The 25707-nt window shown below is 48.9% G+C and overlaps 1 protein-coding gene and 2 long non-coding RNA genes across 17 annotated transcripts in view; 1 reads left to right on the forward strand and 2 right to left on the reverse strand.

The window, feature by feature from the left end:
• Positions 1-23219, reverse strand: part of LOC309445534 (uncharacterized protein) — a 29515-nt gene extending 6296 nt beyond the window's left edge. The window contains exons 1-10 of one of the 15 annotated variants that reach the window (XM_082064417.1): positions 17817-22086; positions 15919-16160; positions 15605-15732; positions 15276-15345; positions 14564-14663; positions 13044-13377; positions 10851-12534; positions 10579-10678; positions 9501-10002; positions 8966-9092 (exon numbers count right to left, since the gene is read on the reverse strand). In XM_082064417.1, the coding sequence (XP_081920543.1) occupies positions 14626-14663; positions 15276-15345; positions 15605-15732; positions 15919-16160; positions 17817-17836 (498 nt within the window). In that variant the 5' untranslated portion in view covers positions 17837-22086 and the 3' untranslated portion in view covers positions 8966-9092; positions 9501-10002; positions 10579-10678; ... (1 more) ...; positions 13044-13377; positions 14564-14625. Of the gene's footprint in view, positions 1-8044; positions 9093-9500; positions 12535-13043; positions 13378-14563; positions 14664-15275; positions 15346-15604; positions 15733-15918; positions 22087-23153 lie in introns of those variants that run through there. The other 14 variants (XM_082064423.1, XM_082064422.1, XM_082064425.1 and 11 more) reach the window with 14 other exon arrangements.
• Positions 1370-6057, forward strand: LOC309445536. Its single transcript, XR_014185302.1, has 5 exons — positions 1370-1423; positions 2720-2870; positions 3968-4032; positions 5170-5355; positions 5944-6057. It is a non-coding gene; the product is annotated as an uncharacterized lncRNA (long non-coding RNA).
• Positions 23220-23278: 59 nt separating the features above from the next.
• LOC309445576 lies at positions 23279-25034 on the reverse strand. Its single transcript, XR_014185307.1, has 3 exons — positions 24641-25034; positions 23445-23612; positions 23279-23369 (listed from the first exon to the last, which is right to left on the reverse strand). It is a non-coding gene; the product is annotated as an uncharacterized lncRNA (long non-coding RNA).
• Between the last annotated feature and the right edge of the window lie 673 nt (positions 25035-25707).

Raw genomic sequence — 25707 nt, forward strand, 5'->3', positions numbered from 1 at the left:
GCAAATCCTGCTGCCTTTTCCCTGGGAGTGTGGCGCTGTGCGGCGCTGCGCTCCGAGCTCCCGCGCGGTTCACGCCGACTGCGGCCATTCACGTCTTGTCTCACCAGGCAGCTGGTAATTGTCAAAGGTGTTTCCAAACCTTCTGTAAGTGAAGAAAAAGCCAAGAAGGCAAGGCTGCACATTTTAGAAACCCGATTTGTAAATGCCAAACTCAAATATTTTGATTTTTAAGCTCAAGTTTAATTTCCCCGCTGTGAAAAGCCTGTTCTCCCTACCTGTCACACTCAGCAGCGCTTCTGCAGATGAAAAGCAACTCTCCATTCTGCAGCCTCCCACAGACATATGCACGCACATTATGTCCCACGTTTAATTGCCTTTCAAAACTGTCTTATCTTGGCACGAACTTGTCATTGGTTTATCTGTGCTCCGGATAAATGCATACCTAATCTTATTAGTGGATGCACTAAGAGCAGGCAATCTCATTAATAGCCACCCTTGAGGGATTTTTATCCATGGATCAATTTCATAATTGGAACACAGCAACATAATACAGAAATGCAGCCCTTGGGTGGCACAGCCGTTCTCATGCTGTTCTCATGCTGTTCAGTCTTGCACATCTTATGGAGGGGGAAAAAAAAGAATCCAGAAGGAAAGAGTGTGTTTTTAAAGCAGATATCCTTCCTGAGCTTGTTGGGTTTCCAGATCATGCCACAGGCTTTACAAGCTGGATTTCGTAGGTTCGTGATTGTTACTGGCTATGCGAGTTCTATCATTTTTAGCCTGGATAGTTGCTAAGAATAGTTTCCCTTATTCTTAGTGGCAATACATTGAATTCTGTGTACTCTTTGTTGTAGCACATAGAATTCTACTAACTTGTTAGCTACATATAATTTTAAAAAGCAGCAGGAGCTATATAGCTTTTAAGAATTATGTTCATTTATTCAGTGACTGCAAAATGCCCTACTAAGAGTGTAATAGCTCTTAAAGGCTTCCTAATCAACTTTACTTCATCATTAAATAATTATGCTTTGTGTATCTGAACTGCACTTTTGTCACATCTCATATACAGGATGGTTAGTGAATGCGAGTCATTACTGAGGCTGAGTGAACCATTCATAATTAAACCTGAACCAAGCAGAACTGCCTGGGTTGGAGTTGTCTGAAGCTTTCAGCAAGCCTGGGCTAAGTGTCCAACAAACTTTGGTTCAATTATATCCAAACCCCAGCAAAATAAAATACATGTATAGTTGCAGAGAGCCAAGCCCCAGCAAGCTCTCCTCAGTCCGGTGGGTTCCCCTTGCCCCTCATCAGCATTGTTACAGCTCTGATAAAAGGGATTGGTTTTCCTCCTCCCTCCCGCTCTGTAGGTGCGCAGCGAGGACGGACACCACCGAGGCTCTTGGAACGTGTACATGAGAAATCAGTAAGTATTTATTTTACAGTATTACCTCTTTGGAGCTGCAATCCATGCAACGGCACACGGGGTTTTTCACATTGCTAGTGAAAACGTGGAAGAAATGGCTGTTGTGATGGCCTCACGCCAGTGATAAGGCAGCCGATATGAATCGTGGTGGCAGTTCACCGTTACTGGACGTAAAGGATTACCCGCTGCCTTCAGGTTCGAACCACAGCTTTCCAGAACACAAGCTCTGTTTCAAATCAAATAACCAGCTGAAGGTGGAGGGGCTGGGAGGGCAACTGACTGATAGGGAAATTTCATTGTGGCATGCCATTCAATTGCTTCATTTATATTTCATTAAGCATGAAATTATGTTTATAATTGTATTAGACAAGTGTGTGAGAGATATTAGCTCATAAGCCCAGCCTGAATTAAAACAATTATTAATTATTTTTTAATTTTCAATGAAATTATGCTCCTGAATTCAAAGCACTAGGGAAAGTGTATTTTTTTTTAATTCCTTAAAAACATCACACCGATTGGCTGCTCTGTAACTGAGAGCAGGTGTTATTTAATGCAAACGTCGTGTCACCCAGGAATGCACCTGTGCACGATCTCTATGGAGAGCGGTGCCATCGCGCCAAAGCGACGCCCGGCCCAGCCGGCGCTTCTCGCTGGGTCCAGTCTCGCCCACAGACCCTGCGCGGTGCAACGGAGCGACAGCTCAGAGCAGAACGGGCCCTTCTCTCTACTTTGTACATACACAGCAATCAAGAGCTAGAAGAGCTTTTGTTTGTTTCTCCATCTAAAATCTATCAGGCCTAGGGCTCTGTTGTACTTTTCTACTTCATCCTGTGATATTAATACATACGCAAAAGTCTCTTGGACTTGGAAGGGCCGGCCTGGCCTGGTGTGGGGGCTGCGGGGTGTTTGCTGCGGCCTGGCAGACAGCGCTGGCTCCATTGAAACCCTCCAACCTTCAGCCAGAGCTGTGGCTCACCGAAAGTTCTTCATTTCACCTTCATATCTTTTTCTTATTGCTTTCCAGCTCTCACACTTTTTCTACTAATGATTGAGGATCTCAAGCACTTTAAAACAAAGCTTTTCACCTCTAGATACTTTTTCAATCTCTGTGAGAAGAACAGGTTCCTCATGGGCATTTATCTTACAACGTGCTCCCTGGCGCCTCGGACAAAAATATTTTGAAACACATTCCTTTTCATCTCAGAGCTTTGTGAGTGCCAGGCAATCCAATTTGTTATGTATTTCTTTTTAAAGGCTGATTTTTGGCTTTTGTACTTTCTGTTCCTTTGTGTGCAGGTGACCACATGGTTTCATTCACTGAAACAGCCGATTGCAAAATTAGACAAATCCTTTGACTTTGCCCCCGGCTTTCGCGGCTGCTGCACCTCTGAAGGCTCCGCTCACCTCTAATTACGCGTCCACTGAAATCATGCGGGGAAGGACCAGTGTAAGTCATTAGCCCTCCTAAATGAATGTGCAGCTGACTCGCTAACAACGGGATTAACGCCTGACAGGGCAAGCGGTGCACGCTGAGGAGACGGTCGGGGGTGGCTGCCTGTTACCCAGAAAGAATTGCCAGGCACTGCTGGGAGAAGCTGCTGTCCGCAGGCTGTTTGCTGCGCGGGGACGTGTCCTCTGTCACCTCTCACCCTCTGCTCAGCACAGGAGCTGAGCCTGGGCAGCGGGTGGCGGCGACGGGGCAGCGGGTGCCGGTGTGGACCGGGGAGCGTGAAAACAGGGTCTGGAAATACAAGGTGATCTCCAGCCCAGGGATGTTCAGTTGGAACCTCCCACCTACTAAACAGAGCCCAAACTTTTTAAAAATGCTTCTTTGCTTGATCTTCCACTGCCATAGTATTGTCCATGGCTTGACACAAATGGTTGGTTTGGGGTTGTTTTATTTTTTAAAATATATTTAATGAAGACAATAGTAGGCATAGTAAAAATACTTGTCTTCTTCCCGTACCTGGCTTTTTCTTATTTAAATGCACTTCATGATTCAGTAAAGTATCCACACTACAATGAGCCTTTCCTAGATTAAACTATCTCCAGAGAGAGTCTTCTCTAACTAGTATTTTACCTTTTGAGAATACAGTTCCTATTCATGGAGTGTAACAGATCTGTTAATTCTGTGGCCACGAAGAGAAAGTACCTGTGGAGGACTTAAAAATGCACTGACAGTTAGAAGATGTGCTACAAGGCTGAGCGAGGGGGTTGTGGTCACCGCTGTCACCGTGGTGCTGTTGATGAATTACTCAACTGTGCTTGCTGAAAATACGCCACTACATTAGCATAATGTCATGTGGAATATCCTGTTCAGCAGCGAGAGTGAGCTTACAGTTAGGAAAGATTTTGGGTAGGACTTCCTGCTAGAATAAATGCTCATCACTCTATTGAAGTCACTGCAGCTGTTACGATGCAGATGGAGCAGACAAGGACTGAAATGACGGCAGAGCACTCAGCGCGCACTTGGGGTCGAGCAGAAAGCGGCTCCAGGTTGGAATTGTGAGCAGGGATGCATTTTTCTTTAGTGCTCTCTTGCAGTGCAGAACTTGTGTATCGGCACATGGCTGAAATAATTCCCAGCCAGGATCACAGGGGATTTCCAGGTAAGCAGAGTCTGGAACTGGTTTTTATTTGGTTTATTGTTTTAAACTTGCCAACAATACGTGATGGAAAACTTCTTGGCCTGTTTTGGAAAAACTGTACCATTTCATGGCAAGTTAGCTCGGTCAAAGAAATCTAACTGGACTAAACATAGCTACACTTTGACATCTTTAGCCCAATTTAAAGAGAGGGGAATTTTGTGCAGACATTTTAAGTTATCCAGTCAGCCACTGAGCTGATGATACAATAACAACGCACAACTAAGGCTGAGGGAAGACACAACAGCAGTGGGGTGGTATTGTACAATGTGAAAAGGATGTTCATATCCAAACATCACATGCACAGCTGAGCGTGAATTCACATTAGATCAACTCGAGCTTCAACCATATATTTATTATATATGGGTGGAAACAAGTATTTTTCAGTAGCAGAGTACTAATATGGCAAAGAATTTCATCTGGTGAAATGCATGACTCCTAAAAACCTGAATATGGCTAGGATTTCCAAAGGCTTGTTGAACCATAGCATCTGAAAACAGGCGATGATACTGTCATCTCGGTTATTATTAATGTCTTTTTTTGGCCTCGTCTTTTTCTGTACTTATAACAGCCGGTCAGTTTTGCCAGGGCATGCCCTGTACAGATTTTCATGAGTGACGCTAAAGACATGAATCCACATGAGTGGAGCGGGTGAGGCGAGCGCAGCGTCGATAATCCCGTGCTCAGGCTCAGCCTCCTCGGTGCACGGCCCCGCCAGCCCAGCTCAGCCCCTCGTTGGGCTCGTGCACTGAGCGCGGCGGAGGGATTTGTGCTACTCATGAGCAAAAAGGCCACAGCAAAAAACAGTGATGGGAAGGAAGTTTACGGCTGAGCCAATGGCCATCCCACAGCTCGTCTTCCATTCACCGCGCAGTGCTGCTTCCTTGGGTCTGATGAACTGACATCTGGTTCGTGTATTTGCCTGATTATTTAGTTCTCTGCATCACTTTGAGCAATGTAATCTCTGTAATTGGTACGCAGAAGTTTTTCGAGTATGGTTAAAAGAGCAGATTCTGTGCCGAGGTCCCATCGCGGTTGTTTTTGCTATTGGCTTCAGAAATCATGCAAAAGAAGTCTAATTTTGTGTTTATTCATTTACAGAGTTACCGTATTTGCAGCCTTGGAAACAGTATTTAGGTCTGCATGCGAAGGAAATAAAATGCCCTAATTAATTTTCTGCATCGTTGAAACGGAGGTTCAGTGCCACGCGGAGGCAGAGAGTGCAGCCGGCAGAGACCAGCCCGAGCCAGCCCTCCAGCCGACGGGCAGCAAAGGTACCACGGGACGGTATGTGAGATGATGAAAATGCTGATAACAGGGGTTTGGATTAGATAAGCAAATCTCCCTGTTAATCTCAAACAAATCTGAGGTTTCCTTGCTCTGTTCTCGCCCCATCCCAAGTCTGCCATGCTCATGCATTTTGTTTTGGAAAACAGCCCTCAATCTATTTTTACACGTCAGGCAATAGCAGTCTGGATGAAACACTCCTGATTTGTTCAAACCCGAAGGGTTATTTCCTGGAGATAAGAGGGCGTTCACTGCCTTCCCAATGGCGCAGACTTTAATAGAAACAGCCTGAGCTGTTTGGTCCGGAGTGCTTTTTAAAGGCTGCCCAGCAATCCTGCTCTCAGAGTGTCTGTGGTGTCCAGAGCTGCCCTGCAAACCCCGCACTGGGCTGGAAAAGCTCTTGCTCAGTGTGTTTGCTTTTGTTTCTTTGGGTTTTGTAGGTTTTTTCTTTTTAATATATTTTTTAATTATTTATTTTTGCTATAAGCAACTGTATTGAAGCATGGATACTACTGGTAGGATTGGTATTTTTCAACAGGTTGGTTTTGCAGTGTTAGACTTGCTCATACTCTATTTGAAATTCCTCAGGAGGCTTTAATCCCAATACATCTGAGAAGTTCAGCAGCGTTCATAAGGCATCGGCCAGCCCAGTATTGACTGACAGAGCTTTCAGTGCCCACATCACAGCAGCAGTCGTCTGAAATACATTCCGTTGGTGAGCAGGGGCAGAAAGGGCTCAAGTATCTCTGGTCCCAGGAGAGCAACAGGCATTAGAAAGATGTAAGTTTAAACAAATTTACTTTTTGTAAGCAAAAAAATGTCAAGTTGTGAATCTGTAGAGCTTTGAAATGAAAAGACCTGATGATAAAGGTTTCTAATTATCAAGAAGTCTGCAAAGAGAATGCTTCTGAAATATTGTCCTGGTCACCAAAGGGGCAGGAAAAGTGGTGGCTCCACATGCAGCAAAGGTTTCAATTAGAGATTTGGAAAAGCTTCCTAATGAAGTATACTTAATCAGGGAAGCTGGCTGCTAAGGGATGCTGTAAAATCTGAGCTATAAAGGACCAATTATACCAACACCTGTCTGGAATGGGCACAGCAGGATTCTGCTTCCATGCAGCGAAAATGGACTGGAAACCACTGCCGTACTGTGGTGCTGGTAGTTCGTACCCCAGAATCCCACGTATGTATCCTAAACTGGGCGCAGGTGCTCCCAGCTGGGCTGGGAGTGCTCTCAGGCTCTCTCACTTCTATAGTGCTGCCTGTCTGGAAAAATAATATCATAAACCTAGATTATGTGAGATCAAAGTCCTCTCGCGAGGAAGTCATGCAGATTAAAATTAATTTCATTATTCTGAGCAGAGCAGCCTTCCCTGGGGAAAAAGGTGTCGGCTCGACTCCGCGGAGCTGGCGCCTCAGCTGACTTTAATTAGGGAACACCCTGGCCCATAACCGTCTCTTTTTGGGGGGGGAGATGGTCAAGGATGAGGATCCTGGCGGAGAGGGACGATTTCCCTGCAGTCCTGGTGAGGTTTGCAAAGGTTCTCCCAGGCGCTGTGACCGCATCAGCTTTGGATGGTTCCCTCATCTGACTGGTGCGATTTCCTGGTGCGTTATGTGAGGTGCGGACACACCATCCACAGCTCGGACTCCCCTCTGACAGCCAGGAGCCTTCATGGCAAAGTCAGTGCTGCTTCTCTGGCTTCTAAATCCTGGAATTCAGTCTTAGTCATGAGTGGCAAGAATCAGATCCAGCACTGTAAGTCAGCAGTATCCTGCAAATAAGATGATACAGCAGCTGTGTTGGCTCTGGAGCAGCTTAACTTTAGGCTTCTGAGTGTGATGAATTATTGTTTAAGGAGATGTATTCATAATGCTGTTCCTTCCAAGCAGGTGCTTGATATTTTGAGATCCCTGCTGTATCAGCACTATGTATATTTGGCACAGAAACTGCATGAATATTATAAATTCTATATTTAATTGGGTCTCATAAAGAAATCCTGTAAATCATAGTCATCCCATCAAACAAAACAGGAAATTGATATGGTAAGGTGTTCAATAACATCACTTCTTTTTACCCCTAAATATTAGTCAAAACTTTATTGTTTCCTTAAGAAGAAAAAAATTATGATAGCGTCAGGTATGTTCAATGTAGTTCTGTTTATCTGAAAATAACATAAAATCCTAATTCTTAGCACAGAAATCAAGTACTATGAGAAGGTACTTTGATTCATAACACCAAGCCCCCGCGCCAGCGCCGAGCCGAGTTCTGAAGAGCTCTCTGTTCGGGCCCTCAGCGAGACCACAGTGCCATTGCTCATTCAGGTTGCGGCCTGAGCTTTCCTGCTGCTTTATATCTTCCTTGAAATCTTTCGTTCTGTTTCTCTTTCACATGTATTTTGGCAGGAAAAAAAAAGATCCCAGTGTCATTTGCTCTGCAGTGTGTGCCGGAACTCCTCCATTCACATTAGTGAACACCAGGTGGGGGTTGTTATGTTCTGGAGGGTGAGTTACTGTTGTTTCAGCTACTGGGGCTCCAAAAACCCCAACGTTCTGCTTTCCCTGAATGATATTCAGTAGTTCTTTCTATAGACTCCGAGGCTACGGCAAAGGAACTGAGTCACAATAAATAGGAAACAGTTAGAACACGCGTGAATCTTACCTAATAAATAAGGTAAAATATACATACCGTTGCAAGTGAAAGATTTATATCATCTGGTTTCTGTGTGTTTCAATCTGCACATGACCAAAGCTGCTTTCATTATTGGTGTATTGAGTTCTGTGTACCACTGGATTACATGAAGTACTATTTGCACCCGTTTTATCTCTAGCACCTCTATTACATTGAATCAGACACGAGGTAAGAGAGACTTGTAATAAATGAATGCAGTTCATTATTTAGCTGTATCTGGCAAACTGAACAAAGCGGGGGGGGGGTTGGTTTTGGCACCTGACCTGCTGTGGCGTCTTTTGCCTGCAGAGAGCTCGTCGTGAGAGAGAACAGTCTGCTCCAGGAGCAGCAGCCTCCCGACCACCGCGGGGACTCATGCGTGGCCGCGGCTTCCTGATGGCCTCAAGTGCCTCTCGAGCTATTGGAGCTGGTCCTCCAGCCCCTGTTCATGCTGCTGCTCTTTACTGGGGAATTCATCACAGGCTGTTTTATCTGGGTGAGAGCTGAGCATACGCATGGGGTTGAGTCCATGCAGCGCATCTACAAACAGACAGACTGCCGTGCAAGGTCCCCCGCCTCACTTATCAGAGCGAAGCGGCTGCGGACTGGGCTTCTTGACAGGCCACGGTGAGCGGGAGCATCGCGGCCCGGCAGCTGCACATCCCAGTGCGGTGGGTAAGACGTGCACCTGCTTGTCACAGGTCAGGGAAAGGTCCCGTTTGAGATTGATTGCAGATCTGTGTTGAGAAGCCTCTTTGATATGAGTGGCTAGTGCGGGTATGGCAAGAACGGTACTTGTGATAACATTTGACCATCACAGCTGTGTTGCACAGTACAATAGCGATGCTGAAGAAAAGCCACTCATGTTGGCAGCACCTGTGCTGAGTGTGTGGGAAGCACCAGAGCGAAGGGCGATCTTCACTGCGCCTGCCCAGGTGAACACTTGTCACTGCCCGGTTTTCACACTCTGCTGCAATTGAAAGGCAGTGCAAGTCGCAGTCACGTCTGTCAGAGATGCGTATTTCATCCTGCTCAGCAGCAAAGCGTCCCGCGTGTCCATCTACATCTGGGCGAGGTGCAGGGAGAAAAGAGCAATTATGGAAGATCAAGAGGAAGCTGGTGAGAACGTGAGTGGGGAACTGGGGTCTGCTGCTGGTTTCCAGTGTGCTCAGGGAAGGGGAAGATGGGTAGAACAGGGTTACTCTACGTAATATACGTGATTTACTGTTTTCCCTCCTATCCACAATGATCCAAGACAAAAACCAGGCCAACATCTCACTGCGGGGGTGCAGGAGTGGTGCTGTATGTACCAGGGAGTTCACTGCGACCATGAATAACTATAGATTAAGGTATTGTGACTAAGAGCCTTTGAGCATGCAGGATGTCATGAGGCCTGAAATGCAGTGGAAAGTCACCACCCTCAGGTGCCATTTTCTTATTTTACTATTACACAAAGAAAAAAAACGTTGCTCACCAGAAAAGGGCCTGAGCGTTACTGTGATGGAGGAGGATGGAGTTACTGCGATGGAGGAGGATGGAGTTACTGTGATGGAGGAGGATGGAGTCACTGTGATGGGGGAGGATGGAGTTCCTGCGATGGGGGAGGATGGAGTTCCTGCGATGGAGGAGGATGGAGTCACTGTGATGGAGGAGGATGGAGTCACTGTGATGGAGGAGGATGGAGTCACTGCGATGGAGGAGGATGGAGTCACTGCGATGGAGGAGGATGGAGTCACTGCGATGGAGGAGGATGGAGTCACTGCGATGGAGGAGGATGGAGTCACTGCGATGGAGGAGGATGGAGTCACTGCGATGGAGGAGGATGGAGTCACTGCGATGGAGGAGGATGGAGTCACTGCGATGGAGGAGGATGGAGTCACTGTGATGGAGGAGGATGGAGTCACTGCGATGGAGGAGGATGGAGTCACTGCGATGGAGGAGGGGCTCTGCTGAGGTCACTGCTGTAAGCTGACGAGCTGTGAAGGTACTTTCAGATACCAAACAATATCTGCACCAGGCTTCCTATCCATTTCAGGAGTACTGTTTGTACAGCAAATTACTGCTCTGTATGAGTAAGTCTATGAGCATCCAGATTTCTGCTAAAAGAAGATTACATCTCTATTGGACTGTCCAGAAGCTACAACGTTGCGATATACTGTATTACCCATACACTGAAGATACATCCTTGGGAAATTATTCCATAAAAATATGTAGGAGACCAATTTCCTCAGTAACAGCAAATCTCTCAAGCACTACAGCTGAGGCGACGATTCAGCTCTTGGGGTAGAATCCATTTAACTTTGGATTTGGAAAGGCCAGTGCTGGCAGTTAGGGAGCAGCAGATTTATGTGTCACCGAATTATAATGTAGAGGCTATTTTGCAAATACCCAGTGCTGTGAAACTGCTGCCTGCAGGATGCCGTAGGAATATTCGGATTTTTGCCACACATACAGAAAGCTCAGAGTCAACTCATCTCATCAGATAACAGCACCACGTTTCACTTGCATAAATGAAAAAAACACCCCTGTCCTTATAACAGTGATGAGAATACCTTTCGGTTATTGCAGCACCTGCAGCAGGAGGGGGATCGGTCCAGGCCTGTGGTTCATTGACAAACCAGATTTATATCATGACTCTTACTGAAAGCTTTTCTGGAGAGAACACAGAGGGTATGAAATACTCCTAAACATTAAGCAAATGACTTTATCTCAAAGAAATAAGGATGAATTTCATCGTCTTTCATGCATGCAGCTATCAACACGCTCTTTAACATCTCAGAGATGTTTTAGCCTTATTCTCTGTATCACTGCATTTTCAACTCACAATTTCATGTTTTGCAGCATTTATTGCGCTCAGTCGTCCTCCTTCTGAGGTTCAGTGAGTTATTTACTTGCTGAAACCCAGTGACAGAATCCACTCGGGAGGCCAGAGCTGTTCTTTGTGTTCCATTATTTTGGGGTTGTTTGCATACCCCATGTCCCGTTCTGGAGGAAGATCACCCACCGCATGCTGTCAGTACCACTGAGAGTGCAGAAAGAGCTGCCGCGGAATGGTAGCGTGATAAAACCAGACGACCTTTAAAGCTGAAACTGTGGAAGCAAACCAGATAAAAATGTTTTCAAAACACACACAGAAAGCTCTGTAATGGAAGGAAAAGTTATTATTCTCACATGCTTATTTTAAAAGATTGATGCAATTAAAGTAGGCATTATTTTAAAACAGCTGAATTTCGTACCACGCTGGCTCCATTATTCAGTTTTGAATGAACTTCTGTTTTTTTCCAGTTAAGCAGCAATGCTTATTTTTCTTTACGTGCTCTTGTCGTTTTTCCACCCATACAGCTCAGACGAACATTTTCACAGCAGGAGTTGATTACTAACTGGTCACTTTAAGCCGCGTGGTTTTCCTTCCTCGTAATGCCCGGGTGACTCGTTCTCCGTTCCGAAGGTGCTGGCGGCAGACGGCACCAGGCTCGATCCTGCTCCCCAGCACCCTCCTTTGGTACAGGACACCAGCGTTGGCAGAGGAGCCAGCACTATCTCACACTTCCAAAAACGCCTGCTCGCACCAATTGTTTTTAGTTCCCTTCAGATTCTGGCCCTGATTTTGCAATCACATGCAAGTGGACTTAGAGAGTTTGAGCCAGGGTCAATTTTTTGTTGTATTTTTGCATAATGCCTTGCGAAATGAATTCCTAATCCCCGACTCTGACCGGGTAGGTCAACTGCCCTAAATATAACAAATAATATTAAACTACAGGCTTTGCTCATGTCAGGAAGAAATGAGAGATGGAGGATGAGCTGAGTTGCAGGGCTGTGTGTGACCTTTCTCAGTAATCCCACTGGGGAGCTGTAGATCACATCTATTCTCTTTGAACAGATATATTAATGCAGAAACCAAAAACCAGCCAGAAAAACCACAGCATCAGTATTACAGGGTTGAAATTTGAATTGGGATGTGGAAACAAGTCACTGGGAAGAAGTCTATTGTTAACTGAACTGAAATCCCGCTTACAGCTGCGAGTCTTGTGCTGGATTAGTCACACTGAGCACGGCTTTGCTGGCCCCTGTGGGTTGGGGGGCAGGGAAAGGGTCACGAATGGCTGAAGGAAAAACTTGCTGAGCATGTGCCACGGCAGGAAGGAAATACGGCTTCACGTGTACTCAATATTAGTTACTTTTGAAAGAAACTGTGATTGAACCACAAGTAATGAACTGATCAAATATATCCAGTGCATCCTACCTTCAAGTTCCATAGTGCTAGCGTGGAGATTTTCCTGGTAAAGATTTCATTTTGATACCCTTCAGCTGGGCTGCGGCGCAACTCAACTCATACGCATGTTGGATTCACGGAGCTCCGTGGATCAAGTCCTGTGGTTTCCTTTGGTTTGTCCTGGGAGGATTTCTGCCACTTCTCCTCCCTCTGAAACCCGCGGCGCATTGAACTCCTGCTTCTCTGAACGAAGCTGAGCAGTGGGCCTGCCCGGAGGAGAAAGGCGGCTGTTCATCTGAAAAAATAGCCAAGGAAAGAGTAGAGAAATGCTGGTTTCTCCACCCCCAGTGCAATAAGGAGAGGAAACAGATACATATGTCTATATATTTTTTTTCCCCAGAAAACTTGTCCCTTGTCCCTTTCTCTTCCTCAGGGCCACGTGCAAAGCGCTTTTCCGTGCCTGTCCCAGCGGACTGGGGGCCGGAGCAAACGTCCCGTGCCGCTGTGCTGCAGTTCTCTGTGCGTTCAGACATTAGCGCTAAGCTTTGTTTCTGGGTTCAGACCACATGGCTCGGACCATATGTTACAACGATGCTACCGAAGGTGATGTGGAAAGGCACCCTAATTAAGCAGCACAGTTGGCTAGCTAGGAAAATCAACATTGTGACTTTCTGTCCCAGTATGAGGCAATTTGGAGAGATGGTTTCGTCTGGGAGAACGCGAGACATTTGAATTTGACAGTTGAATTAAGCGAGCAAAATGGAGAGCACATATGCACAGGGCCACGTTTTAAAAAAGCCTTACCTTTAAGATGGAAACTTCAGTGTTGTTTGCAGAGCATCCATAGGTACATTCTAGAGGAAGACGTAATATGTCTGCATATAATTACCTATGGCAAACATGATGGTGTCATTGATGTGAATTCAAATTTGCGTCGCCTTGCATTGCACTAACAGAAAATCCAAAAGAACAGCTTCCCGAGCACTTTGCTGCTGAGTGCACTTCAGATAACACGTGAACTGGCTGAAATGGGGCCAGAAGTTCACACAAGATTTATATGGTTGACGCTCCAGTTCAACAGAGGCGGCCGAGTAACCCGGAGAGCGCCGCACCGCAATATCTCTTCATTGCTGGGGACCTACAGAAGAGGAACAAACAAATGTAAACCAGGACCCTAACGACGCTACTCTTCTCTTAGAATTGCAATAATTAGGCCAGTTCGGGTCATGAATGAAAGCTGTAAGCCATCTTCTGCAAAATAATGGGTCAGCAGGCCAAGTCCGATAAGCATTAGTGCACAGCAGTTTTCTACTGCCCCAAATCCCCACTGATGTGACAGCTGAATCACAACTGTAATTCAAAGGAACAGAGAAAACAAAACATCTCCTCACTGACAAGGAAAGAGAACACACTGTGCAAAAGCACGGGGGGCACTGAGTTTGCAAAATAACGTTGTTCTCATCAGCTTCATTTGGCTTAATCTTTTGCCCTTATCTTCACAAGCGGGTTCAGAATCAGCACCCACAAGCACTCTCCGATACTGGTGCTGGGTATCTCTTTTTGCAGTCTCCGAGTAATACCTGAGTTCGTTTAAATGCTTTCACACTTTCAAAGGAAAAAGAAAAGCACAATAGGGACTATTACAGAAGTATCCTGGGGTGGCATTTTATCCTCCTTCTGTCATGAGCTGAGAGGCAGAAGAACCAGAAAAAAGAAAAATGAGCCATAAAAAAATGAGCAAAAGATGACACTTGGATCATTGTGTGTCACAAATGCCATACAGGACCAGAATATTGTCTTCAGTGAGCAATGACATCCGTTTGTCAGTGTCGTCACCTTGCTTTACTGGGTCCGTCAGCGCTAAATGGACACAGCACTACTCAGTCATCCCCTGTCAATCACATCCTAAAAATAAAGTTCAACTGCCATCAAGTTATTGGAATTTTTGACTATTTTATAGGCCAGCCACCCTGTCATTTTAATTCCCTTCATCACTTTTGTGATACAGGCATTTCAGATAAATGTCCCTGTGGGATGTACTGACAGCCACACAGGACACCTCTCACCTGTCTGGTGAGGCTAAAGCACGCTAGTCCTGTGGTCAGTAACGTCCAGGGTGGTGCAAACCCACAGGTACGTCCTCTCTTAACCCAATCAATGGAATTGCACCCTTAGCTTGAGCTCAGAGCAAGGCCCAGCTGCCTGTGAATTGTGTTATCTTCATTGCTCCATCAGAAACTGCCATGGCTACACTTTTTAGTGGCAGTGATATGACACAGTAATACAGTTTTCCAGCAGCTAATTCACACTTACGGTTCACTTACACTCTAGAGGTTTCTGGAAACTTCCACAGGATCGCGGTGGAGCTCCCCGTGTTGATGCCCCTCTAGACCCATCTCCTGCTGCACCACTGGGGCTGGGTAGCTGAAAGTCAGCAGAGGATTAATACCAGGGTACTGGCTCCTCATTGAGACTGACAGCTGAGGCAGCGGCTGCGGAGGAGCCACCTGGAGCCCGTGGTGAGCCCTGAGGCCAGAGCAGGCCGAGCCAACAGGACCACCGGAAGCCAGCGAGAGTGGCTCCGGCGACCGCCCTGCTGCACGTGTGTGGAGCTCAGGAGAGAAAGGAGCATCTCAAGGGACATGGGTCAGACCAGCTGAGCGCTGCTGGGAACCTCAACATTGCTGCAAAGCCAAAACTTCTTTGCCTTATCATATCCAAAGGTTATTAAACAAAAATAGTGCAAAATGGCAGAGAAACAAAGTCTGATACAAATCAATGCTTGGAAGCAACAGCTGACAAGGAGCATAATATATATGCCAAGCACCCTCTTAGGAACAGGCTAATTTTGTGCAGACATTGCTCAATAGACGATACATTCATAAAAACGTCTTGTCACTGGGTCTCAGAACAGCATGGGAACTCCCTACTGACTTCGTTTCCAGGCGCGACTCAGTGCTCTCCCTCCTCTCCTCCTCCATCCCCGACCAGCTCGGAGCAGCCCCCCCGTCCCTCCGCGGGGGTTAATCCGCTCACCTGTGTGACACAGGCGCTGAGATTGCCTCCAGAGTTTCCACGGTAGAAAGTGGGAATAAAAAGCAGCTCCCTGCATGATTTGTGAAACATGCAAAATACAATAGCAATAAAAATAGTAATGAGCTCATTACAATAGAAATGGTCTCATTAGCAATACAAATGCCAATCATATACGTGGCCAGGTTCCTGATGATGCAGGGAGTACTTTAAAGACCAACCCTCCCTGCTCCAGCAATACGAGTCCTATGTAAAAGTATGTAATTCTTCCATTCCTCGGGCTTCTTTCCCTCCTTTTGCTCCCCCAAAGGTCACTGTGCAATATATTATACCTGGAAACGTAGCACGTGGGGGTCAGATGCCCAGTCGAGGTAGCTCCCATCCCTGTGCACGGCTATCGGCAGAGGATCACCCTCCCGGCCTTCATCACCACCAGAGGAGGGGAAGAGGACTCCATTTGCTGGCAAGAAATGGGAAGCATATGATGCGAAAATGTATTTAGAAGTATTTTAAGTGGGAGGAAAAAAGTTCTCATCAACGTGCTGGTAATGAATTCAGGGCGTTTGCAGATGAACAGCAAGAATGGGGGTTATAAGGCAGCGTCAGACATACAGACATACAGTGTGTCCTGCTGCTTCAGACTTACCTGTCGGGAAAGCCCCGCGAGGGCTGGCGGCAGCTGCCGGTGGCCGGGGCGCGGGTTCCTCTCTGCCCGCGCTGCAGCCGGGCGCTGTGGGTTCTGCACTTGCCAAGTTGCAGTGGTGTTGCCGCTGCTGAGAATCTGCTGCCCAATGGTGCTGCGGGTGGGACAGCGCGGCCCGGAGCTGGGAGAGGACAGGCGGGCACTGAGAAAACCGTGGGGAGGACACAGCTGTGGGGCCTGGAGACCTGCGGCAGAGCAAACCCAGTCAGTCCCGTCCGGGCTGGTCCCAGGTGCCATGTTGTGCAGATAGGAAGCGTACCCAGGCTCTGCAAAACAAGCTGTGTGGATAGGAATTGAAAAGAAAATGTCCATTTCATGCTTTTTCTATTAAATGTCTACTTATACACGACTTGAAAGCTGGAGTTGAGCTCCTTGTATCAATGCATTTGTCTGGGTAAATGAAAAGACACTTACTATTTTCATTTTATAGATGAGAAATGGTGCTGCAGGAAATGCAGAGCTGAGTCAACAGCAGGACTTACTGCATTTACTGGAGGTCCCAGAAGTTCAGCGCCGGGCAGCAGTGACCTGACGCTTCACCCTTTCTGCTGGCTAATGTCCATAATTCTTGGTCCACACACAGACTCTCATGGGTCACTCTTTTTCTCATTACACATTTACATGCTTTAGGGATCTGATTTCACAGCACCTAGACTGCAGGGGACCCGAAGCTGCAGGCACTGCGGCACCATAACCCCTCCATACACAAACGTCTCGGTGACTTGCCCGTGGTCACACAAAAGCCTGCAGCAGAGCAGGAGCTGAGACTGCCCCCCCAGCCCAAGCTGTGCCATAACTGCCAACCAGTACCCCGTGTATACACAATTTTTTTTCATTTGTAATCTAGGCTACTAAAAACGTACAACTCCATCAAGATCTGCAAGGTAATAATGAGCCACACTCTTCAAAAATGTACTTAAGGCTGAAAGTGATTAAAGATGCTCCCGCCTGCAATTACCTCTTACTCGCTGCTGCTCTAAACGGTTCATTTTTCACATCATTCCAGGAAGTTGTAACTTCTTAAAGCGATGTGTCTGGTAATGATGGGAGAGCAGCAGCAGCAGCCCCTGAGCATTGTCCAGTGCTGCGGCAGCCAGCAGCGCTGCCTCCTGCAGGGGGTGCGAGTGCAGGGACGTGGCCGAGCAGCGGCACCTGTCTGCCTGCTCAGCCTCCCGCTGCCCGGGGCTGCGGAGCCCCCGCCACGACTTGGTTTGGGAGAAATACGGGACTGGGGAAGGGCGAGCGCTGCTCGGTGTGTGCTTGGTGTGCCCCGGAGCAGCCGCAGCCCCGCGACCAGAGCGCCCGGCACAGCGCAGCAGGCACAGCTCAGCAGGCACGGCGCTCGCTCCTGCTGGGCCGATTGCAATTCCTGCCTCTCAGAAGCTGGCCTAGGAATGAGAAATGGATTTCAGCAATGTATTTTTAGGCTCTCTACTTTTTAATTTTGAAATAGAGCAGCTAAGACAGACACATCTGAGCACCAAACCTCAACAATCTGCCTTCGCCTTTTTCAGACAATGAGACCTGGTTTTCTTGTTGCAAAAGTAGCGCCACTTGGGTCTGATAAATGTATTGGAGAGAAACCACAATGCTTAAAGCACAGAAATAGAAATAAATAATAATAAAAAAATGCCAGGCACTTGAGACAGCCACTCCATACCAGACACCGTAATTGCAGGACCGAATGCTGTGGCTGTCCTGGCTGCCTCTGTCCACAATCCAGGGCAGAGAATGAACCCAACAATGTCTATAGCAAGCTCAACAGTTTGTGACAGTGAAGAACATAACTTTTACAGATATGGGTTCCTCTGGCTGCAAGCTGCCTTGCTTTGGAGACTTACCTACGATATACAGCAAACATTAGTTTTCCGCGTGCTGGGTGAACCGATGCGTGTTTTCAGTGTCGCTTCCCATTTGGCTGCTCAGCTTGTCACCAGGAGATCGTCACCCCAGCCCTCTGGGGCTGCTGGCACCGCGGCAGAGCACGATGTGGCCACACCTGCTGAACGGAGAGGGGAGGACGGAAAGAGCGGCGTGAGCAGAACAAAGCTGGGTCGGGCACCCAGGGCCCCGGGCACCCAGGGACCCGGCGCCTGAGCGGTGTGAGCAGAACAAAGCTGGGTCGGGCACCCGGCGCCCCGGCGCTGCTCTGCGGGGCAGCTGCGCTGTGACACGTCTCTGCATTTCTGCTGAAGACAACCCCATGTTCGTTAGGACAGCACCCACACACGGCCACTCAGTGCCTTTCACTGCCTGGGCTGGGAAGCTGAAAGCACAGAGAGAAATGAATTATTTACTGCTGGTTCTGCTGCACGTTTGGCTCAGAATGAAAAACCGTGCAGACATGTTCCCGTTGCGTGTCTGGGCTCAGCTCGGAGCTCTAGCCTGGCCCTCCCTCGGTGTCCTGTGCTGTTGTCTCACTCATCCTCCCTCCTTCAGGCTTCTCAGACGCTGTGGTGCTATCAAATGTGCTTCCAGATGCACAGCTCGCCTCGCACGTACCTGTGGCTTCAGAAGTGGCGTGATGCTTCATTCTACTTTGGAACGTGATATTGTTTTACAGACGTGCTATTTCATCCTTAAACAGAGCACAGTGATCACAGCTGCTGAGTTCATGAAGTTTTATCTCAATAAAATAACTACAATAATTTTTGTCTGTTTGTAGAGTACTGTGCACAGACAACACTGTTTAAACAGTAAATGACACTAATACTAATAATTACCCCTGTTACTAAAGACAGGAACTTACCTTGATAATAATAATAAGACTTCCCAAGATGACTTCAGCTCATTTAATCTCAGTAATTTATCTCAGTACTAAGGGAAAAGATGTTAGAAGTAGAAATAGAGAAAAGAAAGTTGTGCCTAAGGATGCCAGAAGAACTGTGTCTGTTCTGTGTGACAGCCGTGGGGAGCAAAGTAAACGTGCCTTCTTGCCTACGTACACGTCTGAACGAACAACCAGCCCCCAACCCCTCACTTAGACACCATGTATTTACGCAAGGAAGTAGCTGGAAAGGCGAGGTTCTTTGGCTGCACAGGAACGGTGAGTTTGGCAGCGGGTGCTGTGGGAGGCTGCCGTGCTAACAGCGAGCTCCCGTGTCTGCAAGTGTGGGAAGTGGTGAGTTTTCGTTTCCGAAACAGCATCCCAGCCCCGTCTTGGTCCTGCGCTGCAAAACGTGCAGCAAAACCCGCAGACACTGATGTGCTGGTGAGGAGTTTGTGTGGCTGGTGCTGCCCCACGTGTCGAGCGCGGTTACAACCCCACGGACCGGCACGGCCCCCGCGGGTCTCCCTTCCCGCGCTCGCTCTGAAGCTGCCTCTTGGTCCTTGTCCAGGTCAGAGATCTCTGCTGAGAGCACGGGCTAGCACAGGAAACGGAGACCGGCAGCTACCAGATGATTAATGCTACCAACGTGAACTTTGCTGGCAGCTCGGAGCCCGGGCACCTCTGCCGAAACACATCGACTTTAGTCTCTTGAAACACAGGAACTAAAGAAAAAGGAGCTGCCCACTGGGAACCATCTAAATCCACAGAAGAGTGATGAGCACGTCTGCGCTGCAGGAACCGGCTGGAGAAAATCTCTGGCAACGTTTGCCACTCTTGATCTGGGTGCTTAACATCCACTCGGCTCAACTTGTACATTTTGGGCTGCTGGTATCAAGTCTATTGGCTAAAATGTCAGAGGTGGTGGCACACGAATTGATCTTCATTTTTTCCACAGTAGTTTGGGAACATTTCCCCGGTTATGTTTTCCACCCTGACCTACATTGCTGATGATGATTCATTTTCCTTTTCTTTTTCTCTCAAAGGGCAACGAGCGGCAGAAGTTCCGCGGCGCAGGCTGGGCCGGGTCTGCGCCCGCGCGGCCGTGGCAGCGTAAAGCCAAATATATACTGAAATACAGTTGCGTGAGTGCACGCGAGCGTGAGATGTGCCGAGTTTTTTCCCCCTCAGGGATTTACGACATATTTACTCATGTCATAAAAAGAGCACCTGAGCAGCTGGCACAAGTCACTCGCGGGTCAGCCCTGGCGTGAAACTTCCTACAAAGAGTAAATAAGGGCTTTCCGCAGGCCGTGGGGTTGGACGGGGATCCGTATCCTGCTCTGAACTCGGGTTTTCAAGGTCTGGGCTCCGCAGCCGCGCGGTTTTGCCCGTCACGGTGCAGCACGACGTGCACTTTCTGTACGAGGGGCTGATTTCACCCTGCTTGGCCAGGGCACACGTACCCAGAGAGACAAAGTGATCGCTTATAGCTCCTGCCCGCACGCCGCTCCCACCGCACTCTCCCGAAGAAGTTAGAAAATGTCAGTGTTGTCTCAAACCGCTGGAGACCAGCGGGATTTCACACCCTGAGTCATAACTCATAGGAACATCAAAGAGGTCCCAGTTTCCTGAGGTTCCTTTTCTCCTTTCCATTCGGGGGCTGCTCACAGCCGAGTTTCTGATAAGCAAAACAAGCCCAGCCCGAGCAGTGGGAATGCAGGGGCTCCTGTAGGGCCGGGGCAGGGAAGGGCTTGTGCAACGTCTTCCAGTGATTTCTATTTGGGGAGGAGGAACATCACCTCCAGGAATTCAGCTTTATGGGATACTCTAATCCAGAAGAGATAAAAGCACTCACTAATTACTGCTGGGCTTTGTTTCTTTGAAGAATTGGGTTAAATCTCCTTTCAAAGTAGATGTCTGTTTGTGCTCCTTACATGTATAATTTAATTTGTTTAGGACTTTTTTCAACTTTTAGGGTTTTGTTCTAATGATATCTGTGCTTTTCCTCCTATTCTTTCCATCTCTTTTCTCCCCAAAGATACGAACTTTTGATTTATTCTAGTTTTCTTAATTTAACAATGAACATCCCCAAGTTGTTGCGTCTTTTGGGGGGACCTTGTTTTTTTCCCCTTGAAAATTCATTCCCCTAAAAACAAAAGGTGGTCCTCTTACCTGTTGAATAATTCTGAGATGTATTTGCTTGTGGACATTTCCTGGCTGAAACTTGTATTCATGCTCCATGGAGACAGAACTCGAAACACCTACTGTAGACAAGAAAAAACCGTAATATTATAATTCATCTGCCAACCACTGCTGTGCAGCATTGCAGGACAGAGAAAACTGTGCCGAAGGGAAACTCGGGAGGTCATTTAATTCACACATCTCCCCAAAGTCACAACCAGCTCTGCCTACAGCGTTCCTAACAGATGTTCTGCTAATCTGCTCTTCAAAACCTCAGTGACACGAGCTGCACAACCTCCCATGGCAAGTTCTATTGGTTTTCACCTGTCCCCCCGTTAGGAAGTTTTTCCTAATGTTTAACCTAAATTCCCCACGTTCAGCCTGGAACTTCTCCTCCCGTCCACGTTTCTTTGCCCTTGTTAAGCCTGACCAGCTGAGCTCCAGCTTGTGCTCCTCTGCAAATGCAGACCCACTGTGACAAAGCCGGCCCTGAAAGCCGAGCCCAAGCCCTGGAAGCCGAGCCCAAAGCCCTGAAAGCCGAGCCCAAAGCTCAGACCCAGATCAGTGCCCTGCCCGTGCCCTCTGTTGCTGTTTTGCTGTGTCAGCGGGTGGAAAAAAAGCCTCACAGAGCACATGCTGTGCTTAATTGCACAACTCTCTCCCCCTTCCACCCCACTGCATAGGAGGAAAATGTTCTCCCTTCCTGCTCTGGGTTGTACACTGAGATATTTATTGACCAATTACTTTCATATTGATCACACTGATACTTGGATGATGTATTCTGAAAGAACTCTTCCCCCTGCCCTGAATAAACCACACAAATAAAAACCTCTGGTCTGCTGTGCAAATAAACAAAAGCGTTGGTTGACGGGTGCTGTTTCCTGTCTGTGCGATGGGAACACACGCTGCTGTTGACCCGCAGGTGCTCTCGCGGCTCTACAGACAGACTGACTGCAGTCGGCTTTGCCGCCGGCCTGGTGGGGTCACTTGGAGGAGCCAATGAGCTCCTTTACCTGACTTCTTACATTAAAGGGAATGATTTAAAAATAAATAAATAGCAAACCACTCTGAGACATAAACCTGAGGCGTGCTCCGTCTTAGTATTCCCGGGTCTAGGGCTTGTCACGCGAGCCCATAAAACTGCTCAATGCAAAACACCGTATAAGCAGAAACAGCTCAAGGCTTTGTAGCCAAGCAGCCAAAACGGAGTTTCTGACCCCCCTGTGGCGAGGGGGCTGAAAGGGATCCCAGTTCTGGCAGGATCGGAGCCCCCGGCCGCTCCTCGTCCCCCGCAGCAGCAGCCGCAGCAGCCGCAGCAGCCGCAGCAGCGCTGGCTGCCCAGGGCTGGCTGCCCAGGGCTGGCTGCCCAGGGCTCGTGCAGTGGGGCGGGCGGCTGCTCCGCGGGGGGACAGCGGGGCCACTGCCCCTCTGCTGCCCCAGCAACTGCAGGGGCTTTGCCCACCCCTAGCGCTGGCCCAACTTGTTATTGGTATCTATTTTCATCACTCGTATTATTATTATTACTACTACTATTCCAAATAACAATGGAACAAACTCCTTCTCAGAAGTGATTTTTTGGTGAAGTTGCTATGTCCTGCAGTGACAAAAGAAGAAATATTATCTCACTAACCGATGAAATTTCTTCATGATGGGGGAGCAGGAGTTATGGTTGGAACAGACGGGGCGCTGGAGCCAGACGGCGCCGGGAGCCGCTGCCCTGGGCACCGGGAAGAGCCGCCGCTCTCATCGCGGAGCCCCCACAGCCCAGGGGCACAAGCCCCGGCCGAGCGGGGGTCCCGCATGTGACAGAGCGGGCGGGGGCGCGGGGGGGTCAGACCGCACACGGGCACAGGGCTGAGGTTCTGTGACTGACGCCCAGTGATTGTGCTGCTGGCCTCAGGAAACAAAACGCTGAACAACAAACACCGTCATTTGGGGCCAATCAAAGATTTCTCGCTCAGCCCCAAGCTGAGACGCTTTTGGCTTGTTTGATCCTCTGGGGGGGGGGGGGAAATAAATTTAAAAATGGGCTATTTGGACTGGACAAAAAAGGACTAAAATACTGTGTTTTCTTTCCAAGTTTTGACCAGTTCTCTGTGTGAAACTGTTTTTTAAATTTGGCTCAAATAGTTTTTGTCCAAATAAAAAAAGTCACATCATCTCTTGCTTTGATTGGTGTGACACCGTAAACACATCCTAAGGAGCTCGTTTCCACCAGACACCTCACCTGCAGCGCCTGGGGAAGCTGGTCTGGCTCGGTGCTCCCTGGGCTCCAGCGCCGTGTCCCCGCCGGGACCGTCGGCTCCTCCGCTGGGAACCATCGTTTCTGAGGACAGACCCGAGGAAGCAGGACAGCGCAGACACAGCCGAGGCCTTTAGACGTGACTCCACTGTCTTGCAGTCCACGGCCCCTTAGTTATTTGGTGATGATTCAGGTCCCCACCTGCAGAGCAAGGACTTGCTGCACCCAGAGTCATGGACAAGTTAACAACAGAAATCCCAGTCCTAAGGAACTCACATTTTGTTTTCACCTCCTGTTGAAATAATGAGCTTTGACCTGGAAACCCCAATTCTCTTCTCCAAAAAGACATTAAACTTCTGCAGATGCGAGGGCAGCAGATGCTGCGCTGAGGCTGGAGGGCCAGAAGGGTCTTGGCTATAAGAAGGACAGCTTATCATTTCTGTCCTAAGCGACAAATCAATAACGGCTCTTCAGAATGAAGCCCTGTAAGTCATATTGCATCAACAAGTCTGGAAGCACAGTCAGGGCTCCCAGACTCACAAAGCAGGACAAGGGGGGCAGCCCCATACCACAAAAACCCACAAACAAAGCACAGAGCCAGGAGAAAGCCTCATAAAACCAATAAGTTCATAGCAATTTCCACAGAAATAGTTTTAAAAGCTGTCATTGAATATTTTGATCCTTAGTTCATCCTTCAGCAATACATGGAGCAGAGTCCATGACAAAATAAACCCAAATATACTGGCAATATCCTTACGTTCTGCACCGTGACACTTCACAGGCACCACCACCACTCGGCCTGCAGGACACCCTGGGGCGCTGGGACCTCTAATGCACCGGTGCAAACAAAAGCCCCGTTTCTGTAAGGCGCGAGGCCGCGGTCGTGCCCGGCGGCTCCGGGTGGCCGACAGGGGCCCAGCACAGCGACGCTGAACGGCGGCGCCACAAACCAGAAACCTTCGCTAAGAGGACCTGGGGCAGCCAGGCCTGAGCACGTCGGAGAGCCCGACCAGCTCCCCTCGGGGAGACTGAGACAGTTCTTGGTACAGACCCGAGTCAGGCCCTTCTATTCCACCCATATAGCTGCAACCCACTGTAGCATCACCCCAAGCAAGCTTGCTCTTCTGGCTGTCTTGATTAAAGTGTTTAGCAATCTCTTTGAAATACTGAAATGGATTTAATTATTCACATACTTGGGGAAAAGAAGCCCCCCGCTGTTTCCCCAAAAATAGGCAAAATGGGCCATTGCACAACGTAGGAGAGAAAGGCATGTGCCACCCAGCCCCTTCTGGAGCATGTGCAGAAAGTCTCACTTGCTCTGCAGTCTCTCACCAGCCCCACACCGTTTTTTTCAGCAACGCTTGTGCAACACGGCAGAACCCAGCCCGTGAACTCTCTAAATAGAAATGCCCGTCATACAGAGCAACCCCGCCAGAACCTTTTCCATCAGCCGCCTTGGGGAGGTGACTCACGGCGCGGTGGGCGTCCGGGCAGCCTGGCTCCGCCGTCCTCAGTGCCCTGGAGCTGCCGGAGCCGCGAACAGGCGCGATGGCAGCGGGACGGGCGCTGCTGGGGGCTCCCTTAGGCAGAAATGGACGGGAAGTGAAGGCTCCTTGGGCTGACAACCCCAAACACGCAGGTCTCTCATACACCTGTTAGAGGACACAGGACAGAGCACAAAGACATTGCTTTAATTCACTTCGTGTGTGCTATCGGATGCCTCCAACTTGCACAGGGAGGATGGGTATCCCGGGCCGCTGCTCCTGACAGCACTGCCGTCCTTTCTCCCTCTCTGAGCGTCCTTCCTCAGTTTTGTTTCCACTTCACTTGCTCTTTTCTCCCGCTGCCACTCTCGCCCCAGGGTGTCCCGGCCCCCGCCCCTCAGCACACAGGGACAGGCTCCGGGCCCCCGGAGCACCCAGCCCTTCCCACAGGCTCCGGGCCCCCGGAGCACCCGGCCCTTCCCACAGGCTCCGGGCCCCCGGAGCACCCGGCCCTTCCCACAGGCTCCGGGCCCCCGGAGCACCCGGCCCTTCCCACAGGCTCCGGGCCCCCGGAGCACCCGGCCCTTCCCGGGAGAGCCGCTCGTTCCCGCCCCAGGGAGCTCCGTCCGGCCGCTGGGGCCAGGCTGTTCAACACCCCCTCGCCATCCCCTGCTGGTGTTTTGCTTTACACAACCTTGCACGTGGCCACTGCCATCTTCCCCTCTGTGCCGTGTGTGCAGGTGTCCCCGTGCTGTCACCTGTGGATCCTGGGTCAGGCGGAGCAGGGAGAACCAGGGCACAAAGCCCATAACGTCACCCGCCAGGATCACGAGGCAGACGAGGATTCCCTGAGCAGCTCCTGGAGCCGTGTGCCAACAGTTAAACCGAGGTGGAGGCAATAAAGATGTGAGACTCTCCTTTTGCAGACAGAGCGTGAGTCAGCCGGGCCGCAGCAGGGCGGTGGAGCGGTTCCAGCGGCACGGAGCACAGACAATGGCCTTGCCTCTGTAGAAAGTGCAGTAACTCCTTTATAGCTTGTTTTTGAGCTGAGAAAT

This window comes from Streptopelia decaocto (genome assembly GCF_964273445.1).
Source record: "Streptopelia decaocto genome assembly, chromosome: 13".
Lineage (NCBI taxonomy): Eukaryota > Metazoa > Chordata > Aves > Columbiformes > Columbidae > Streptopelia > Streptopelia decaocto.